This window comes from Bacillus rossius, chromosome 12 (assembly GCF_032445375.1).
Source record: "Bacillus rossius redtenbacheri isolate Brsri chromosome 12, Brsri_v3, whole genome shotgun sequence".
NCBI classification, from domain to species: Eukaryota; Metazoa; Arthropoda; class Insecta; order Phasmatodea; family Bacillidae; genus Bacillus; species Bacillus rossius.
The window spans coordinates 54,301,368-54,321,326 of record NC_086339.1 but is presented as its reverse complement, the minus strand read 5'-3'; the positions used below and the strand labels follow the sequence as shown (position 1 = coordinate 54,321,326).

At 38.7% G+C, this 19,959-nt stretch overlaps 1 protein-coding gene across 1 annotated transcript in view; it reads right to left on the bottom strand.

Moving 5' to 3' along the window:
• The window catches only part of LOC134537952 (alpha-1,2-mannosyltransferase ALG9), a 231,049-nt gene that overhangs the window by 9,126 nt on the left and 201,964 nt on the right, over positions 1–19,959 (bottom strand). The window contains exon 11 of the mRNA XM_063378962.1: positions 11,630–11,759. Within this exon, the coding sequence (XP_063235032.1) occupies positions 11,630–11,759 (130 nt within the window). The remainder of the gene's footprint in view (positions 1–11,629; positions 11,760–19,959) is intronic.

The window sequence follows — 19,959 nt, the reverse complement described above, 5'->3', positions numbered from 1 at the left end:
AAGTAATAAATTTTATAAGCGCTAGAGTTCTTCGTGCATAGGAATATATGTAATATACATGTTTATGGAAATATAGTTTTGAATCAAGGATGATACCGAGATCCTTTGTGTAGTGGGCTTGAGAGATAATAGAATTCGCTAATTTGTATGAGTATTTAATCGGATGGTATTTCCTAGTGAAAGATATGACCTTGGTTTTATCTTTGTTGAGTTTGACCAGGTTTCTTAGACACCAATTATTAACTTTAATAATATCTTCTTGTAATAATTCACATATTCACAATCCTCTAATGAATAAATAACTTTATAGATTTTTAGGTCATCCGCAAAAAGAATGCCAGTAGAGTAGCAAAGTACTTGTGTAATGTCATTAATAAATATATTAAAGAGAAGAGGTGAAAGAGTACCTCCCTGGGGAACACCAGAACACGCATTATACTGAGAAGATCTATGATTGTTGATCGATACAAAAAAACTTCTGTTGGATAGGTAGCTTGAGAACCAATTGATATACTAGTTTCCACAAAGACCTAAATGGGATAATTTAATAAGAAGTAAGGAATGGTTTACAGTAGTGATGATCTAAATGGTTATGTTTCTGTAACAGTTATTTTCATAACAGTTCTTGGTGGATAACAGGATATTTAAACTGTTATTGAATAACTGTTATTGAGAATTCTGGTAAAACTCATATTAACTGTCAATTCTGTTATAACAAGACCACTATATTGTAACATAAGCCCAAAAAATATGCTGGGTTGAATATTTATAATATAATTAATTTATTTTGGTTACAAATTTAAATAATGATAGGTTTTTAAAATCATATCGTATGAAAGCAACAAAACTTTAAAACCAGGTATCTGCTAAGCATTTTTTTTTTTTTAAACAATATCCAATATGCAGTTAGGATATAGGAAATATAGGAAATTTATTTCATCAACCAGCCTGCATTGTAATTCAAAAAAGTTACATTTTCAGCTATATATTGATTGCAAGAACTGTCCAGAACTGGGTATAATAAACAGTTCCCAAGAACTCCACTCCTAAACTGTTATTGAATAACGAGAACTGTGTAAATACCGGTATCGCCAGATTCGTTTCTTCAGAATTTGAGGATCGATAGTATGTAACGATCACAAGAACTGCGAAAAACGTATCCCAAAAAAGACTTTCAAAAATTCGTTAGAGCGAACAAGTATGGATTACTAGACGTGGGATAGTAAGTTAATAATTTAAAAACTCTGTTTCATTCGTTAAATTTTCCAATCATTACTTTAAATAAGATAAACAAAAGTCTTCCCAGGTCTTTAGTTAATGAAATGTACATATGGCGACACCTAGCATTTGTACAGGAATTGAAGTTATAGTATTTTATTTGCTCGCTAGATCGGGCGTATGAGCTACTGTAGAAGTCTAGAATTTGATTCTTTCGTTCTCGTTCTTGATAACACAGAAACGTAACGAAACCTGTTATGGTCTCATAACCGTTTATAAGGTTATCGTAAATAACGCTCATCTTAACTAAGTACATAAATTTTATTTAAAATTTGAAGTTTATCATAAAAAAGGAATATTTACAAAATATTATACAATATACATTTTCTTACTTATAAATATTATATATAATATAGGCCCCAATAAGCAGTTAGCAATTTGTTCTAAGTAGTTTATACCAAGTATTTTACAGTCACTTTAACAAATAAAACACAAAATTGATGTACATAATTAATAATTAATTGGTTTGTACATTATTAGGCTGTTAATTCATTAACTCAAATCGGGACACAAATATCAACAAAGTGCTAAACTGTTATTCAAGAACTGGGAACAGTATACAGAACGGGAATGACGTTGGAACAAGGAGCTGAGTTCTTTTCAGTGCCGATAGGTTGTGTGCTCGGCTGCTTGATGTTCTCCATCAGATTTTAGTGATCGTTCTTGGTAACTGTTATGATAATCAATGAGAACAATAACGTAACTGTTATTATTTGATAACGATTGTAGCATTGCAAAATGGGTCATAAGAATATTAAGAATAAGTTTGATGTGAAGGATATTTTTTTTTGTTGATATAGAAAACAGTTCAGATATGTTAAGAATTGTTATTAATTACTTTGGTTAAATTTCATGGAAAGCCTTAAAATACTTATTTCCTTGAGATACTTAATTATAAATTTGAGGGTTAACTCTAGTTCATAATAATTAATGTTGATATTTGATAATTAATGTCAGTAATTAAAGCAGTATAGATTATAATTTTACAGGACATCATTTTTAAACAAAAGTTTTTATATGAATTTCAACTTTGTTTACTAAATTTTTAACATTGTATTTGAATTTTTTGGGTAATTTTATATTCTAGTGGATACTGCTAGTGTAATATTTTGAGAATAGTCTGGAAGGTACAGAAGGAAGAGCGGACAGGCGCGACACTCTGGCGCCAGAAAGCTATTTTTCACTTTGTAAATGTGTGTTTGGGATTTACGCGTCACGTACGCACAGCTGTAGCGACCGTCTGGAAGGGTCTCTGGAGGCTACCACTAGCCAGCCAATCAGGGCAAGCCCTGGCGTCAAGTGATGTGCCCGCACAAATTTCCTTATATGGTCATGTTTTGGAATTATGTGCGCTGATTGGTCAGTTGGCCCACGGGGTTGCCTCCCTTGTTTTCACCTTTAAGCCTAGTTGACACGATGATAGTAAAGCCCGATAGTTACTACCGTGACAGCTACTATCTCCGTACTATCACACTACTTTCACCGTGTAAACTGCACGATAGTTACTCTCGCGCTGTCACGACAGCACTATCGCGATATCAAGTCGAGCTAGATAGTTGGTAGTAACTTTCATGACAGTACTTGCAACTGTCGCAGCACTTTCGTAGTGTAAACGGATTGAAATCACTATCGTGATAGTGTGAGTGCATGTGTTCCTAGTACTTCAAGCAATATTCAAATTTATTATAGGTTATTTTGATTTGGACAATGTCTCGATTTGAGATTGCTAGTTTCCTCGAGAAATACCAACAACACCCTTGTTTGTGGGATAAAAAACAAACATTCTTTCATCAATTCGAAGGAAATTTACATAACTTTTGGGGTCTTCAAATGCTAATTCTTTTATAAGCATGTTTGAAATGCCCAACTCGTTTCTTCGTGCCAACCAATGTCTTATCCACTATTTTTTCGTATTTTTTTTAACGGAAATAGCTTTCGCAACTACTAAAACCTGGGTCACACAACGCACCAGGTCTGACATTTTCCCAACTATCGCATAATATCTTAATGCCAGTGTAAACAGACACTGTCGTGACAGCAACTATCACACACTGTCGTGACAGCTGCTGTCGTGACAGCTGCTGTCGTAAAAGTGACTATCATCGTGTCAACTAGGCTTTACAAGGGAAGGTAATCTCGTCGACCAAGTCACTTGTTGCTCGATCGTCGCCGAACTCGGTCGCGTCGTCGGCAAGTCACGAAACAAATGAAAAATTATTAAGGGACAATTAAACGCCTAGGGGCTGGGGCCACGCCGTAGTTTTTTAACCTAATTTCATTTTTTTTTCGGACTATGTATTAGAAATTTAGGCCCTAGGCGTCGGCATCGGCCCGACTCGTGTGATTTCGGTCCGCGATCAACGGTACCTTGAGTTAGGTAATTAACCAAGGGACATTACTAAGTTTTTTTTTTTTTCTTCTTTGGCGAGTGACAAGACTCCTCGACCATCAACGGCAATATGTATGGTGCTGTGGTATGTATTTGGACCTCATCCTATCAAAATTCAAAGATATCGTTAAAATTCGTATAAGAAAAGACAAAAACTGTACAAGTAACGAAGTTTTTCTAATTAAATTCATTTGTAAAATTGTGTATTGAAGCCATGTAACGATGAGAAAAAACATTTTTTTAAAGAAATAAACAAAGATAATTTAATAAACTCTTTTATTTCCAAATAAAGCAGAACCTCAGGAACATTGTTTGTTTTGTATTGTTACGTTTCTATGTGTGGTTAGCCGGGCAAAAAACATACAACGTAACAACATGGCTGCCCTGTCGTGGGGCACGAATTTAGACACTGCCTGATGATAAAATAAACATTCGGAAAAACAGTAAAAACTTATCAAGTAAAAGCCAATCATGGCTAAATTAACTGTGGTAATACCTTTTTAGAACATCGGCAAAATTATAACTTGTAAACGAGTGATTCGAGAGTGCATCGTGTGATCTTCGCGTCGTACTTGTAAACATCAACAAACGAAAACGAGTGTGAGAAGCCAGCATTCACCGTTTAACAGCGCGGGACATCGTGGGAAAGGAATGCGACGAGAACTACATTTTAAAACATCGTAGAACAGCGCTTCGCAGAACATCGTGGGACACGATTCCAGCAACATAGATCATCTCGGTACTTCGCAGGACAACGAGGGAGGAATCGGTACTTCGCGGGACAACGAGGGATGAATCGCCGGAAACAGCAAGTCTAAATTGGACAGAAACTTACATTCTTATGGTCTAAATTTTGTATTTGTGGTTATCATTGTTAAAGTTTTTTTTTAATGTGTTTTTAAAGGGTTGTTTACGTTTTTTGGTCATTTATAATTGTAAAACCAAAAGAAAAATGAGTACAGACAGTCAGGATGACCTTGCGGGTTTTCCTGAAACTTCAGGAATGTCCGATCCTAATTTGAATATTGAATTAGTGCAGGAGCAGTCGGAAAACATGGAACAGCCTGCAAATGGTAGTCCAGTAGAGGTTATGGGGGGGTCATGTATGTCTAATCAAATGTTAGAAAAATTAATGATAATGATGGATAACATGTCACAAGGGATGCATAACATGTCACAAGGTCAGACTGAATTCAGACATATGATGGAACAAAAATTAGATGCCATTACACAGAAAATTGTACAAGTAAGACAAGAAATAACCAATACATTTGAGAGCCGATTTGACGCACTTAGGAATGACCTTAATGAACAGATCTCCTCTTGTATCGGCAAAGTAAATAATTGTGAAGTGCAGATGGAGGAGGCACAGTCTAGGTTAAACACATGTGAAAAAACAGTGAATCAAGTTCAGGAAAATTTGATGCAAACAGGTAAAACAGTTCAGGAGCATAGTAAAAAATTTTCTGAGTTGGTACAACATGGTGAGGGTGTACAAAACAGAATTGTCGAAATTCAAGATGGTGTCACAGATTTACAGTTGAAAGTGGTTCAGGAAGTTAAGGGGAATTTTGAAGCTAATGTTGAAAGGACGTTTACAGAAAATTCAAAGGAGGGTAGCATTGGAGGTTCAGTTTTGACTGTAGATGAAGTGAACACTTTTGGACGGACAGTGCCGAAATTGTTTGGTGATGACCGAGGGGTCACTCTGATACAATTTGTAACCAAATGTGAGAAAATAGTTAGCTATTTTAGTGGCTCAGATAATCAACAGGTAGAATTGTTTATCACTAAATTGGATGTGGATGGTGTTGCATTGCAATGGACAATACATAAGAAGAATGAATGGAAAACATTTAAAAAAAAAAATATATATATATATATATATATATATATATATATATATATATATATATATATTTTTTTTTTTTTTTTGCCAGTTGTGTATGTATTTTTTTTGGATAATTCAATGAAACATTATTATGAACAATCAGCTGTGCAATGTTTAAAGTATGTTTATGTTGATTTTGTAAACAAATTAAGGTCATCAAGAATTTTATCATGTTGGACTAGTGAACTATAGTGAACATTTTGCATATTTTTGAAAGATTAGTAGAGGAAAAGCTGAGTAATATTAGAGGGAATGGACAGGGTAACATTAGAAGTTGTTTCTTTGGAATGAAATATAGGAAAATTTTGTGTCAACAGTTTTGAAGTGATAATGTTGTCAATGTTTTGTTGGTGCAGATATGAGGAGTGAAGATATTGGTGAATTTGTGAGTTAAAGTGGTTATTTCATGGGATTTGAGGAGTTTATCATAAGCAGCAAAGAATTAGAGTAACAGCGGTTTTTAAGGGATTTTAAAGGAAATAATTTATTTTGAGGTTATTTGTCGTCGTCGAAGTTGAAGTTTTTGTATTTGTCGTCGTTTAAGGTGGTCGTGGAGACGTAATTCCTGGAGTTGAAGATTTGTTGTCGTCGTCGAGGTTTCTGCCGAGGTGTAAGTTTTTGAAGATGTTGAAGTTTTTGTGTTTATTCATCGTCGTTGAGGTAGTCATGGAGACGTAATTCCTGGAGTTTAAGTAAGTTGTTCAGAGTTTTTTGCTGTTATTGAGGATTCTTCGTTGACCAGGGGGTGTCTGCTTGAAGCTTGTAGAGAAACCAGTTTCAAAGTTATTTGTATTTTGCACTGATGAGAGGGAGATAACCGTTTGTGAAGAGTTGTTGACACTTTGTAGTAAGACAGATGTTTTCAAATTTTTGGCTTTTTGACAAGGAATTAATATTGCAATATTTAAGAAACAGTTTTTTTGAATTTATATATAAACAAATGTTTTATATTAATTTTTCAATGTTTGGGTTATAATTTTGTAAATTTGTTTTAAGGATTTATAATATGAAAAGTCATGGTTTGCTATTATTGTGTCAAGATTTGCATTTCTAATGTTGATGTTAATTTGTTACATTTGTTTACACTTTTGTTATGGTATGTTATTTCTTTTGTTTCAACAATTTACACTTTTGTACTTTTTGATTTAATTTTGCAAATTCAATCAAAAAGTAGGGGGGGTTATGTAGCATTGCAAAATGGGTCATAAGAATATTAAGAATAAGTTTGATGTGAAGGATATTTTTTTTTGTTGATATAGAAAACAGTTCAGATATGTTAAGAATTGTTATTAATTACTTTGGTTAAATTTCATGGAAAGCCTTAAAATACTTATTTCCTTGAGATACTTAATTATAAATTTGAGGGTTAACTCTAGTTCATAATAATTAATGTTGATATTTGATAATTAATGTCAGTAATTAAAGCAGTATAGATTATAATTTTACAGGACATCATTTTTAAACAAAAGTTTTTATATGAATTTCAACTTTGTTTACTAAATTTTTAACATTGTATTTGAATTTTTTGGGTAATTTTATATTCTAGTGGATACTGCTAGTGTAATATTTTGAGAATAGTCTGGAAGGTACAGAAGGAAGAGCGGACAGGCGCGACACTCTGGCGCCAGAAAGCTATTTTTCACTTTGTAAATGTGTGTTTGGGATTTACGCGTCACGTACGCACAGCTGTAGCGACCGTCTGGAAGGGTCTCTGGAGGCTACCACTAGCCAGCCAATCAGGGCGAGCCCTGGCGTCAAATGATGTGCCCGCACAAATTTCCTTATATGGTCATGTTTTGGAATTATGTGCGCTGATTGGTCAGTTGGCCCACGGGGTTGCCTCCCTTGTTTTCACCTTTACAAGGGAAGGTAATCTCGTCGACCAAGTCACTTGTTGCTCGATCGTCGCCGAACTCGGTCGCGTCGTCGGCAAGTCACGAAACAAATGAAAAATTATTAAGGGACAATTTAACGCCTAGGGGCTGGGGCCACGCCGTAGTTTTTTAACCTAATTTCATTTTTTTTTCGGACTATGTATTAGAAATTTAGGCCCTAGGCGTCGGCATCGGCCCGACTCGTGTGATTTCGGTCCGCGATCAACGGTACCTTGAGTTAGGTAATTAACCAAGGGACATTACTAAGTTTTTTTTTTTTCTTCTTTGGCGAGTGACAAGACTCCTCGACCATCAACGGCAATATGTATGGTGCTGTGGTATGTATTTGGACCTCATCCTATCAAAATTCAAAGATATCGTTAAAATTCGTATAAGAAAAGACAAAAACTGTACAAGTAACGAAGTTTTTCTAATTAAATTCATTTGTAAAATTGTGTATTGAAGCCATGTAACGATGAGAAAAAACATTTTTTTAAAGAAATAAACAAAGATAATTTAATAAACTCTTTTATTTCCAAATAAAGCAGAACCTCAGGAACATTGTTTGTTTTGTATTGTTACGTTTCTATGTGTGGTTAGCCGGGCAAAAAACATACAACGTAACACGATTAAAAAATAACAGCTACGTTAAATAACGCTCATCCCTAGTTTACAGTATCAAAGGCTTTAGCTAAGTCGAAGTAACAGGCATCGGCCTGACCCCTATTGGTAACTATATTATATACAGGATTAAGAAAGGTAAGAAGATTAGTGGTAGTAGACATAACAGACCTGAAACCATGTTGATTATTGGTGAGTATATTACAAAGTTGAAAATTTAAAAATTTAGCTATAATTTTTTTTAAAATTTTGGAGAACCCATTAAGTAATGATATTGGCCTGTAGTTTGAGACATTTAATTTTGAACCATTTTTATGAATAGGAATCATTTTTGCTATTTTCCAATTATTGGGAAATATATTCGTTTTCAGACTGGTGTTAAAAATGTGATAAAGTAGAGGTACTAAAAGTTGGGCACAGCCTTTGAGAATAAAATTGGGAATGCCATCAGGACCTGTGGATTTAGTTGATTTTAAGTCCTTAATTGCCCAAAGTATTAGACTTTCAGAAATTTTAGGCACATCTATAGTCTCAAAAGACATGACCGATGTAGTTATTGGGGGAGAAGTATTTGGGGTTACATATACACTAGAGAAATACTGAGCAAACACATTTGTTTCCACGTTCGGATCATTTGATATATTACCATTTACTTTAAGAGAAAGTTGTTCGTAATAACCATCTTTCATTAATTTAACATATCTCCAGAAACTTTTAGGGTTTTTCTTGATATTGTTGTTTGTCGATTGAGTCCAATGGATTTTGTCGCGCTTAATTAGAGATTTCACAGATTTTCTAAAATGAGAGATCTGTGCATAGTAGAGTAGATTGTTTCTTTTGTACAGCTTGTGGAAATGTTTTTTAGATTTAAGAGCACGTATTAAATCGCTGGAAAACCAAAGAGGATATTTCGATTTTTTTTTACTAGATAGAGGTATATAAGTATCAATTTTTTCAGCAATACAAGTTGTTAGTTGATCCACTAGATCATTAACATCAGTAGAACTATAAAAGTGTGACCAGTCACAGTCATTAATAGAGTTGTAAAGACCAAGATAATTCCCTTTTTTGTAATTTCTGAACACAGTAGAGGGATTAATATTATTATGCCATGTTTCTAATGTGATGTTAATATTTAAAGCGGGAAGGAATGTATCTTCTTTGATAAGGATATCAGCAGAATGTGATACCAAACAATGAGGAAGATTAGAAAGACAGATCTAAGAGATTTAAAGCTGGTTGGGTACAATTAAATTGTGATAAACCAAGGCTGGATGTGAAGTTAGGTAACTGGCTTTAGATTTGACATGTGAGTGTATAATGTTATCAGGATGAGAATTAGACCAGTCAATGCCAGGCACATTAAAATCACCAAGAATCAATATATCATCACAACAAACTAGCAGTTTATCTTCCAAGGTTTCAAAATAATTCCGGTAAACATTAGGTGTGATATCTGGAGGTAAGTAGATAGTACCAAGGATTATTGATTTCGTAGGCGTTAGTTTTATTTTTAACCAGACAGCTTCGATGCCGGGGAAGACGTAATCATACAAAGGATGCCCTGATAAGAATTTATGCTTATTGATGGCAGATAAGACACCTCCGCCTCTATTCTTCATTGTCAGTAGTGAGTTTCTATCGTCTCTAAAAACTAAATAACTGTCTGTAAAATAGTGAGAGTTTATATTATTTTCATTAAACCATGTTTCTGTTAAACAAATAATATCAAAATGTGAACTAATTAGGTTTTCCTGAAATTCAATAGATTTGGTTCGTAAACCTCTCACATTTTGATACGCAACTGAATATTCTTCAAGAAACTGTTTCACAGGTGGAGATTAAGATGCTCCTCCAGGCACCAAGATTGAAGTAGATGTGGATGCGGAAATAGAAGTAGAGGTGGATGTGGAAGTGGATGCACTAGGCCTGATGATGAGTTCTTCAGATGCAGAGTTGTTGTTTAGAATTTGATCATGATGTAGTTTGCCGTAGAAAGGACTTAACAAGCAGCCGTTTGGCCAAAAAAACAATATTATTTATTCTAGTAAAGTCCTCTTCCAGCACGGAAATGTGGAAAGATGCATAGGAGTTGAATTTAGTTTTGAGTTTTGTTACTTTAACTTGGGATAAGTTCAGTTCATTAGATATGTAGTCGATGATCTCTTGTTCTTGCACGGCCGGATCAAACCTAGTTATAAAAAGTGCCTTCGTTTTTTTATAAATAGGTTTGGGAATCATTTTTAACAAGGATATATTTCTGATGCCCACTTTCATGGGTGTTTTTTTCATGACCAGTTCACGCTTCATTTCAGGATGACTCATTGACTTGGCTTTACGTGTGTGCTGTACCAGCGTAAAACCATCTGTGTCGTCACATTTGTTGTTTTCCTTTGTGCTGTCACGCTGAGTGGAATGTAGGTCAGAGGACAGGCTGCTATTACCGGCGCGGTTCTGTGGAATCACGCGGTCAGCTGGCTTGGCGATGAAAGGCTTCTTGAGGGCCTGGCTGTATGAAGATTCAGGATGATTGTCGGAGAATAGTTTTTCTTTAATATTAATTAGTTCCTGCTTGATTTCTGCCGTTTCCGCTCTGGAATCCATAAGCAGGGTTTTCAGTATACAATTCTCATTTTTTAACTCTTCGATTTTTTCACATACCGTATTCATTATTTTGAGCAGATCTTCCATGTTCACCGTGTCCCTGTTGATACTTTCAGAAGTGAGGGTGTCATTCGATGGTATTTCCAGAGTTAACACAGATTTTACAGGCGTTTTTTTAGAAGGTGACCGAAACATGGTCGCGCAGACGTCACTGTCTAGTACTGATATAGATACATCATTACTTGATAGATCAAAACCCGCGAAATCCGATTGATCTAGTATTGAGGAATTAACGATTAATGATCCTGAGCACTAACTAAAAAGTTAAACACAGAGTTAATCGCTTCAAAACATCGAAACCGAGGAGCGCGCCCGAAACACGTCCGCTCAGTCTGAACGCTCAACAAAGAAACAAAATATGTCCTGTAGTATATATATTTAATTATAGACACAATTTGCTGTGTTATCATTTCACGACAGTTGTGTATTAAAATGCTGAAGGAAGTGCTAGTTTCAACTGTGTTTGTGTATGTTTTTATGCCTCTGTTAAAAGTTTCTGTGTGTACAGGTGCAACATTTCTTTGAATATTGGCACATGGATAAGTTTAGACCCACAATAAAATAGGGATATGGAAAAAAGTAACTTCCTGCCTGACTTTGTAGGATTGATATATTCCTGTTTTTCAAAGAAAAATTAAGATCACGCCCAGTTCTACATTTCAACTAGTATATCAAAAAAATGTATAAATATTACATTTTCCCTAGTCTTGCTAATCAATTTCAAAAATAGTGTTTTAAGATTATTTTTGATATTTTATTTTAGTTTGTTTCAAACTAAAACTGATATTCGCACAAGTCTAGTAAATGTCCATTGAACAAAAAAGGAAGTGGATCAGTGCAAGGGAACTTACTGAACAAGGACTGTGTTATGGAAGGTATTTAACGCAGAGGAACATGAGAGAACCGACTCACGTATCTCGTGGGCTCCTCTCTGTTCTGGTCGTTCATGTGTGGAGGTATGACGGTCGTGGCGTTGGGCAGAGGGCTGTACGGCTGGGGCAGCTGCCCCCTGAACTCAGACTTGAGGAACCGCAGCTGCCATCTGGTACCACACACACACACGCCTCTCATCTTCACAGTCCTGCATCACTTGCAAGGCAAATGTACCACTAAATTGCAGAGAATACTTAGTAACATTATCTATTATTAAATGTTGAAATTTACGGTAGTCCTTAAGTCAATGTTACTAGTAACTGTTATAGTTTAACATCTTTTCAACTTCAAGGTCATCAGAGATGGATAAAGGGTGAAATGAGATGAAGAAGTGATGAAATACACTGTTGGAAGAGACTTGGAGAAAACCTTTTAGCTCAAGAGAATGTCTACCTAAAATATCTGTGTCTGATCCCTCCACCAATCAAAACATGTAGAGCAAGTGATCTGACCACACACTCTTAAAAGCCTCAATTTTCAATATGTGAAAATCTCTATGTATACATTAGCAATGTGTAGGTTTTTGGTTCGGTTCCGGTTCTTAAAAATCAGTTTTCAGTTCCATGTTAACCACCAAACAATTTCCTGTCACGCCAAAAGATACCGAATGTCCTGAGAGATGGTGTGTTTATTTGTTCAATATGACTTCAGAATGCCCTACTTTACCATATTTCCACCACAAACAAGTCATCTAGCACCTAGGTAGCATATTTGCTTCATGTTTACTAAGTGGTCCAGGAGCACAGAACTTGTATCCTGTGGTGGAGAAAATTTAGTAATACATACATCTTTTTTTCTAGATGAATCAGTATTAAATTTAGACAAAAAAAATTCTTGAGAAAAAATTTAATACATGTTTACAAGAGAAAAATGAAGGATTATAAATAACAAATAATAAAAACTAGTATAGCAGTAGCAGCACACCAAAGCAATTGCAATTATATTGGATAATGGATATGTATAACCTCAAGTAAACAAAGATCTGTTAAAAGAATATATCAACACATGGTATGTTGTTTGGTATAAAATTTATGTAGGGCTGAAAAAGTGGTAGCAAACAACAACAGTTCAGGAGTAGAGACACCTTTTAATCATGGTAGTTTGTTTTTAATTTAATACTTTGTAAGATATTTTATTTTTCAATAGGTCTACTTTTAGTTAAAAAGATCATCCCCGTCTCCTAGTGAAAAAAAAAGAGCTATCTGGGCAGGCTGCCGCAAGAGGGTTCAAGGAAAATAAAGGAAGGGGAGGGAGACTGCACAATGCCAAACACAACACCAACACCCCCCCTCCCACAAGCAGGAAAGGTTAGAAGTTAAGCTCTCCATGGTACTGGTCTCAGTGCCAGTTAATTTGCTGAGAACCGAGAACTGTCATGAGCGAGAAAACAGGTCCAAAATGAATAGCCCAGTTAATAAAATATAGTTTTATTTATTAACTACTGTTTACAGTATGAATTAAATTACAACACTATAAATGTCTGTTCACAAATGAATCACTGTTCATTGAGTCCACAGTTCACACTCCCCACCGGAGCTCGGCTCGACAGGGGCTCCCTCTGTCTCAACACACTGCCTCGCACTGCTCACTCTCGATGCAGCGGTCTCCCGTCACTCGTCGTCTGCATCCGCCCACCACACTCTGGCGAGCAAACATAAACCAAGCAACAGTTGCTCCACAGAGCAACAGGTGGGTGGCTGTGTCTTGAGGTGAGCGTGGCACCACGTAGCGAGGGGGGCGTGGCACTCGTCGTCGTCACAGGCGGCGGCCATCTTGGTTCTTATTATCAGAGCTAGGAAGTGCTAGTGTAGTGTTATTATTAAGAAGAATAAAAATCTTTTATCGCGGCGACCACATGGTGCCTCGCACCCACCTGTTGCTCTAAGGAGCAACCTGTTGCTTTGTTTACATTTGGTCGCCAGAGTCTGCCACTCCCCCAACTAAGAGGTCACTCGCGTCTTGACACCCGAAGCTCCCAGAACAATGGCGTCCTACTTATGCCACTCACGCGGTGGGCTCCGGGAACCAGCAGAACATACCAGGTGTAACAGTAAGGTGCCAACACTATATGGGAAGGTGCTGGGAGAGGTAAAGGGGGAAAGAGGGCATTACCTGGGTCGCAGCGGGGTTTCCCCAGAGGTAAGTGTGGCCAGCGTACCGCTCCAGCACTACGATATGGTACAACTCTCAGGCGTATTTAGGGTTATCAGAATGTTCCGGTCTATAATCTCAAACGCTCTAACTGTTTACCATCAAACGGTACCGCTCCCTTGTTCCAAAGTTGAACCCATGCTTCCACCGGAGGACCACGCAGGTAATTGCGACTGATATAAGTCCACGGAATTGTCCATACACACGTCACCGCACCAGTCCTACATCCCACAACACGTATTGTGTGCACGGCACACCCATTGTTCCCGGTAATCTTCAACCAACCACCGAAGTTACTCCAAAATTCCGCACATAACGAACTCTCTAAAACCACGAACCGAACAGTAGAAAAATGGCGCCTGGTAACGGTATTCTTCCACAGTCAGTGTCACCAACATCTCAAAGTTAAATTACCTCCTAACAGCATTTATAGACTAGTTTATACGATACATACCGCCCACCAAAATTATACAAATTTTCAGTCAACTCTTGAGCCTACAACCTTAATGACATTATATACACCCATCAGAGACACGGCACAATTCACTGAGCAGGAAGGTGACATAGCTTCACCACTGGCCTCTTGAGAAAACCACGGGCAGTTTTTATGTCAGCTACTCTAGAAACTCCATCCTTTCCTGGATAGAGAGTCAGAACGCGACCAAGTTGCCATTGAAGCGGTGGAAGATTGTCTTCCTTTACTACTACAAGGTCTCCTACGTTGAGGACTGTGCCCCTGGTTTTCCACTTCACTCGTTGCTGGAGGGTGTTCAGATACTCCTTGGACCACCGCAGCCAGAAATGTTGAACAGACTGCTGAAGAAGTTGATACCGGTCCAGTCTCTTCATTGAAAGGTCTGTCAGATTTGCAGATGGTGGAGCCAACAATGTTTCCCCAATCATGAAATGGGCAGGAGTCAACACATCAAGATCATTAGGATCGGATGAGATCTCGCACAGTGGGCGAGAGTTCAAGATTGCCTCAATTTGGACAAACAACGTTGTCAGCTCTTCAAAGGTTAAACTTTGCTGACCAACAACTCTCTTCAGGTGGTGTTTGGCAGCCTTCACACCAGCTTCCCAAATCCCCCCGAAGTGTGGTGCAGCAGGAGGGTTTAGGTGCCACTGAATACCCTTGTTTGCCAGCTGAGTAGCAACCTTATTTGAATTGGTTGGGTCTCCAAGAAGTTGTTCCATTTCTGAAAGGTAGCGACGTGCTCCAACAAAGTTTGTACCGCAATCGCTGTAGACATCCTTGCATAAACCTCTCCTAGAAACAAATCTATAAAAAGCATTCAAAAATGCATTAGTAGACAATGAAGAAACTACCTCCAAGTGAACGGCCTTAGTAGCAAGGCAAACAAACAAGCACAAATATGCCTTGAGTATGCGGGCATTACGAAGTTGAGAGCTTTTGATTGAAAAGGGACCTCCAAAATCAACTCCGACACTCTGAAATGGTCGTGCTTCCCGCACCCTGTTAACAGGGAGACTGCCCATGATGGGCTGAATGTGTTCAGCATTTAATCGCCAACACCTAAGGCATTTGTGAATTCTTGACTTCACTAACCTTCTTGCAGACAATATCCAAAATGTGCTACGAATCACTGCCAGTGTTGTTGCTAGACCACCATGAAGACATTGTTTGTGGTAATAGTCAACAATGAGATTCGTGACATGACCTTCCTTGGGCAGTAAGATTGCATGTTTCTCATCGAAACTCATGGCTGAATGATGAAGTCGTCCTCCGACTCTCATGATGCCGTCCTTATCTAGGAATGGGTCAAGGGATCTGAGGTTGGAGGAACAGCTTCTGCCTTGAACAAGATTGTCAAGGTCAGTCTTGAACGAATCTTGTTGAACTTGTTTAACAACAACCTTCCTTGCCAATTCCAATTGGGCCGGTGTCAACGGACCCAATTCACGCTTCACCCTAGGGATCTTGAGGTTGGAAACAAAACGTAGGATGTACGCCACAACTCTCAGCAGTGTCAACCACGAAGAATACCTCTCCAGACAATCAAGTTTCAGTGAACTGACTTGTGTAGCCATTGATATTACTTCTGGCACCCTTGTTTCTGCGTTGTACTCTGGAACATTCTGAAGGGTGGTGATGATAGCTGGCCATTCCTCCTCCCTGCGTGCAAGCCACCCTGGTCCTTGCCACCACAACTGATGACCAAGCAGCTCCTTAGGCATTAAGCCTCTTGATGCACAGTCAGCTGGGTTGTCATGAGAAGATACGTGTTGCCAGCGTATGGGTATCTTGCACTCTTGGATTTGCGACACTCGATTAGCCACAAATGTCTTGAGACGATGGGGTGACGTTCGAATCCATGACAAAACGACTGTTGAATCACACCATGCAGTAACAGCTGAGATGGATATGTGTCTTGACAATACATTCTCAATAACCTTAAAAAGGTTCACCCGCAGATTGGCCCCAAGAAGCTCGAGACGTGGAAGTGTGATTGTCTTGAGTGGTGCTACTCTTGTCTTGGCCATTAATATGTTGATTGTGACCTCAGGCCCATTCCCCGACACCCTCAAATATACTACTGCAGAGTAGCCATTGATGGATGCATCACTGAAACCATGAAGCTCGAAAATGGTGTTGCTATGGGTGCTCACATACCGAGGAATACGTAAACTTCCAAGAGAAGGAACCTGTACAATGAAGTCACGCCATGTCTTCTTCAAGTCTGACGGTAGGGGTTCATCCCAATCAATGCCTAACAGCCATAGGTGTTGAAGGAGCAGTTTTGCTTGGAAGACTACTGGAGCAATCCATCCCAAGGGATTATAAATCTGAGCAATGTTGGACAACATGCCTCGTTTGGTTATGGTTTCACTGAACTTGCTGAAATGGTAGGAAAATCTATCACTTGTTGCATCCCAGAACACTCCTAGAACCTTAATTACTTCACCACCATCTTCTTGGAATTTAAGTGGGCATTCTCGGTGATCCTCAGGAACTGCTTGCAACAATGCTTCATGATTGCTTGACCACTTCCTTAATTCAAACCCACCGAGTTTCAGCAGATAAATCAAATCACGTTGCAACTCAAGTGCAGTTGACACTGTTGAAGCACCTGTCAACACATCATCCACAAAAATATCTTCCATTAATACTTGTGATGCCTTAGGATATTTTTCCTTCTCTTCAAGTGCAAGCTGCTGTAAAGACCTCATGGCCAGAAATGGTGCAGCCGACACACCATAAGTGACAGTGTCCAGCTGAAATTCCTGAATAGGGTCATTAGAGTTCTCTCGCCATAGAATCACCTGGTACGGCTTATCTTCTGGATGCAGGTGGATCTGCCTATACATTTTACATATATCTGCAGTCAACACAACAGGATGAAGACGGAATTTGGTTATAATTTCCACCACATCATTTTGTAGCCGAGGTCCCTTTCTCAGTGTGTCATTTAATGAATTACCCGATGAAGTCGCCGCTGAAGCATCAAAAACCACTCTTAGTTTCGTGGTAGAGCTGGTTTCCTTCAGTACACAGTGATGAGGGATATAATACTTAGCGCCTTGCATATTTTCATCGCTCAAAGGATGCATGTGGCCAAGATCTTGATATTCTCTAAGGAAATTACAGTACTCAGACTTCAGCCTTGGATTGCGTGCCAAGCGACGTTCTAGCTGCTGTAATCGGTTTACTGCTTGGGGGCGAGAAACACCCAGGTCTGGAGGAAAATCCTTGAATGGCAAGCGTCCATCAGCATCACGTGAATGTGTTTGAAGAAAATGCTCTTCACACTCACGGTCTCTTGAATTACAATGCTTCATAGGGGGCAGTTCTTCACTCTCCCAGAATTGGCGAAGGACATCTGATAGGTTGTGAGTGGTTAGAGTCGATGTAAATAACGACACCACCTGATTAGCTGAATCATCAGAATTACTCTCGACATCTTGTGGGTTGTGGGTCCTGTGTGTGATCTTCCCCATCAAAACCCATCCAAAAATGGTGTGAAAAGCAGCAGGGTAGCCTGAAGGTGTTGGATGCCGCCCACCATCAAACACTTCCGGATAGACATCTGCTCCTAGAAGTAAGTCAATTGGTCCTGGAGTGTGAAATCCTGGGTCAGCCAACTGCAACTCTGTATACTGTTGGCACACTTGATGAGATACTCTAGCACATGGCATGCCAGATGTCAGGTTCTTTAGAATCAATGCATCAATTATCAACTGCGGTCCTTCCTGCTGACATGGAGAGAGAGTACAGGTCACAAGTCCCTTATTGGCTTCAACAACCGACTGTCCTAATCCCAGCACTGAAATATGGACCCTCCTCCGTTGTAAACCCAACTGCCTTACACAGCTCTCGGAAATGAATGATGATTGGGAACCAGAGTCAAGCAATGCACGCACTTGTAGGCCGTTTCCCCATGCATCCTGAATATGTACTAGTGCAGTACCAAGAATTACAGTGGGTGCTGGAATCCCTGAACTTGTCAACGATACCACATGAGAGCCATTTTCTGGACCCACATCACACACAGGTCTATTAGCAATGGATGTGTTACCATTTACCTCACTGCTTCCTCGTATAACTCCACTTCTTTCAGTGTCTGAATTACCTTGCAGCTCACTAGACCCTTTATCACTTGAATGAAGCAATGAATGATGACGTCGATCACAATGAGTACACTTGAAGGTTGAAGTGCAGTCCCTGGCCTTATGGTGTTTCAGACAATTGAAGCAAAGGTTATGAACTCGCACCTTCTCACGTTTTTCAGGGTTTGATAGGCTGGCAAACACTGGGCATCTGTAAATTGTATGACTACTGTGACAAATGACACATTCTTGCTCCTGAGAATTTGAAAAAAATACTCTACGCATAGTTTGAGGTGCCCCTGGATGCATCTGTTTTCTGACAACATGCCGTGATGTAGAGCTAATCGATAACTCGGAGATGTCAGCTGCTACCAATGCCTTGCAGCGACCTTCCAGGAAATCAAGCAGTTGTTCAAAACTTGGCATTTTCACATCCTTGTGTGCTAACTCAAATTGGCACCGAGTGTCTGAATCCAACTTTGGCAACACAGTATTTAAGAGCACAAAACTCCACTCACTCACCGGGAATTTCAACACCTTCAAGGCACCAAGGTTTTCCTTTATCACATCAACTATTTTCCTTAAAGCAAACGGATTTGCAGTTAATGCTGGAAACCTTGTTATATTTTCCCAATGAGCAGTTGCTATTTTTCGCACATCCTGGTACCTATCTGTCAAGGTCTTCCATGCCAGCTCATAATTTTCTGTTGAGAGTGGCAGGTTTTTGATGAGATTAAATGGGTCTCCTGATAATGAGGTAGGTAAATACTGGTGTTTCTCCACGGCTGACAAGGATTTATTTTCATGCACCAATGCATTAAATAAGTCAAAGAAACTAGTCCACTGACTAGTTTCACCAGAAAATGTTGGTATCTGTAGTTTAGGAAGTTTCACACAGCTGGACACAGGCCCTTGTTCTGCTCGAGAAACTTGAGAAGAGATAACAGGAGTAACAATTCTAGCGTAAATTTCCTGAATTCTGTAATATGCAATATCAAATTCTTCAATTTCGGCATCATAACTACTGGCAGATTGGTCACTCACCTCACTTGACTCGGAAGCAAGCTGTATCTGTCCGTCTTCAAATTCATCTCTAAGCTTACTAATATCCTGAAAATGAGCCTTGAATAATTCCACACGGCCTTTATCCTTCTCCACCTCATTAGCTAGTTTCACCAAACGGTTCATACGCCCCTTAATGAGCTGCAATCTTGCTTCTAATTGACTTCGAGACATCTTAAAGCAGGGAACAATCTTCACACTCGTTACGTGAAAATATCAAACGGTAAACGTACACAAAAACACTAGATTCGATTACATCTGAATAGAATCGAAATCGATTTTCAATATCTCGATTATGTATTCAAGTTCGACATAAATACGTCATCAACCACTCATTACGCTTAACCTCAACCGATCACCACACGTATTTATCAATGCGCCCAACCAACTTTACGAACATATCCACAGGACTCAGACTGTATTTCTGTGCCGATTCGTTGTATATCCGGCCCGGAGGACCAATGTTTACCATCGAACGGTACCGCTCCCTTGTTCTAAAGTTGAACTCATGCTTCCACCAGAGGACC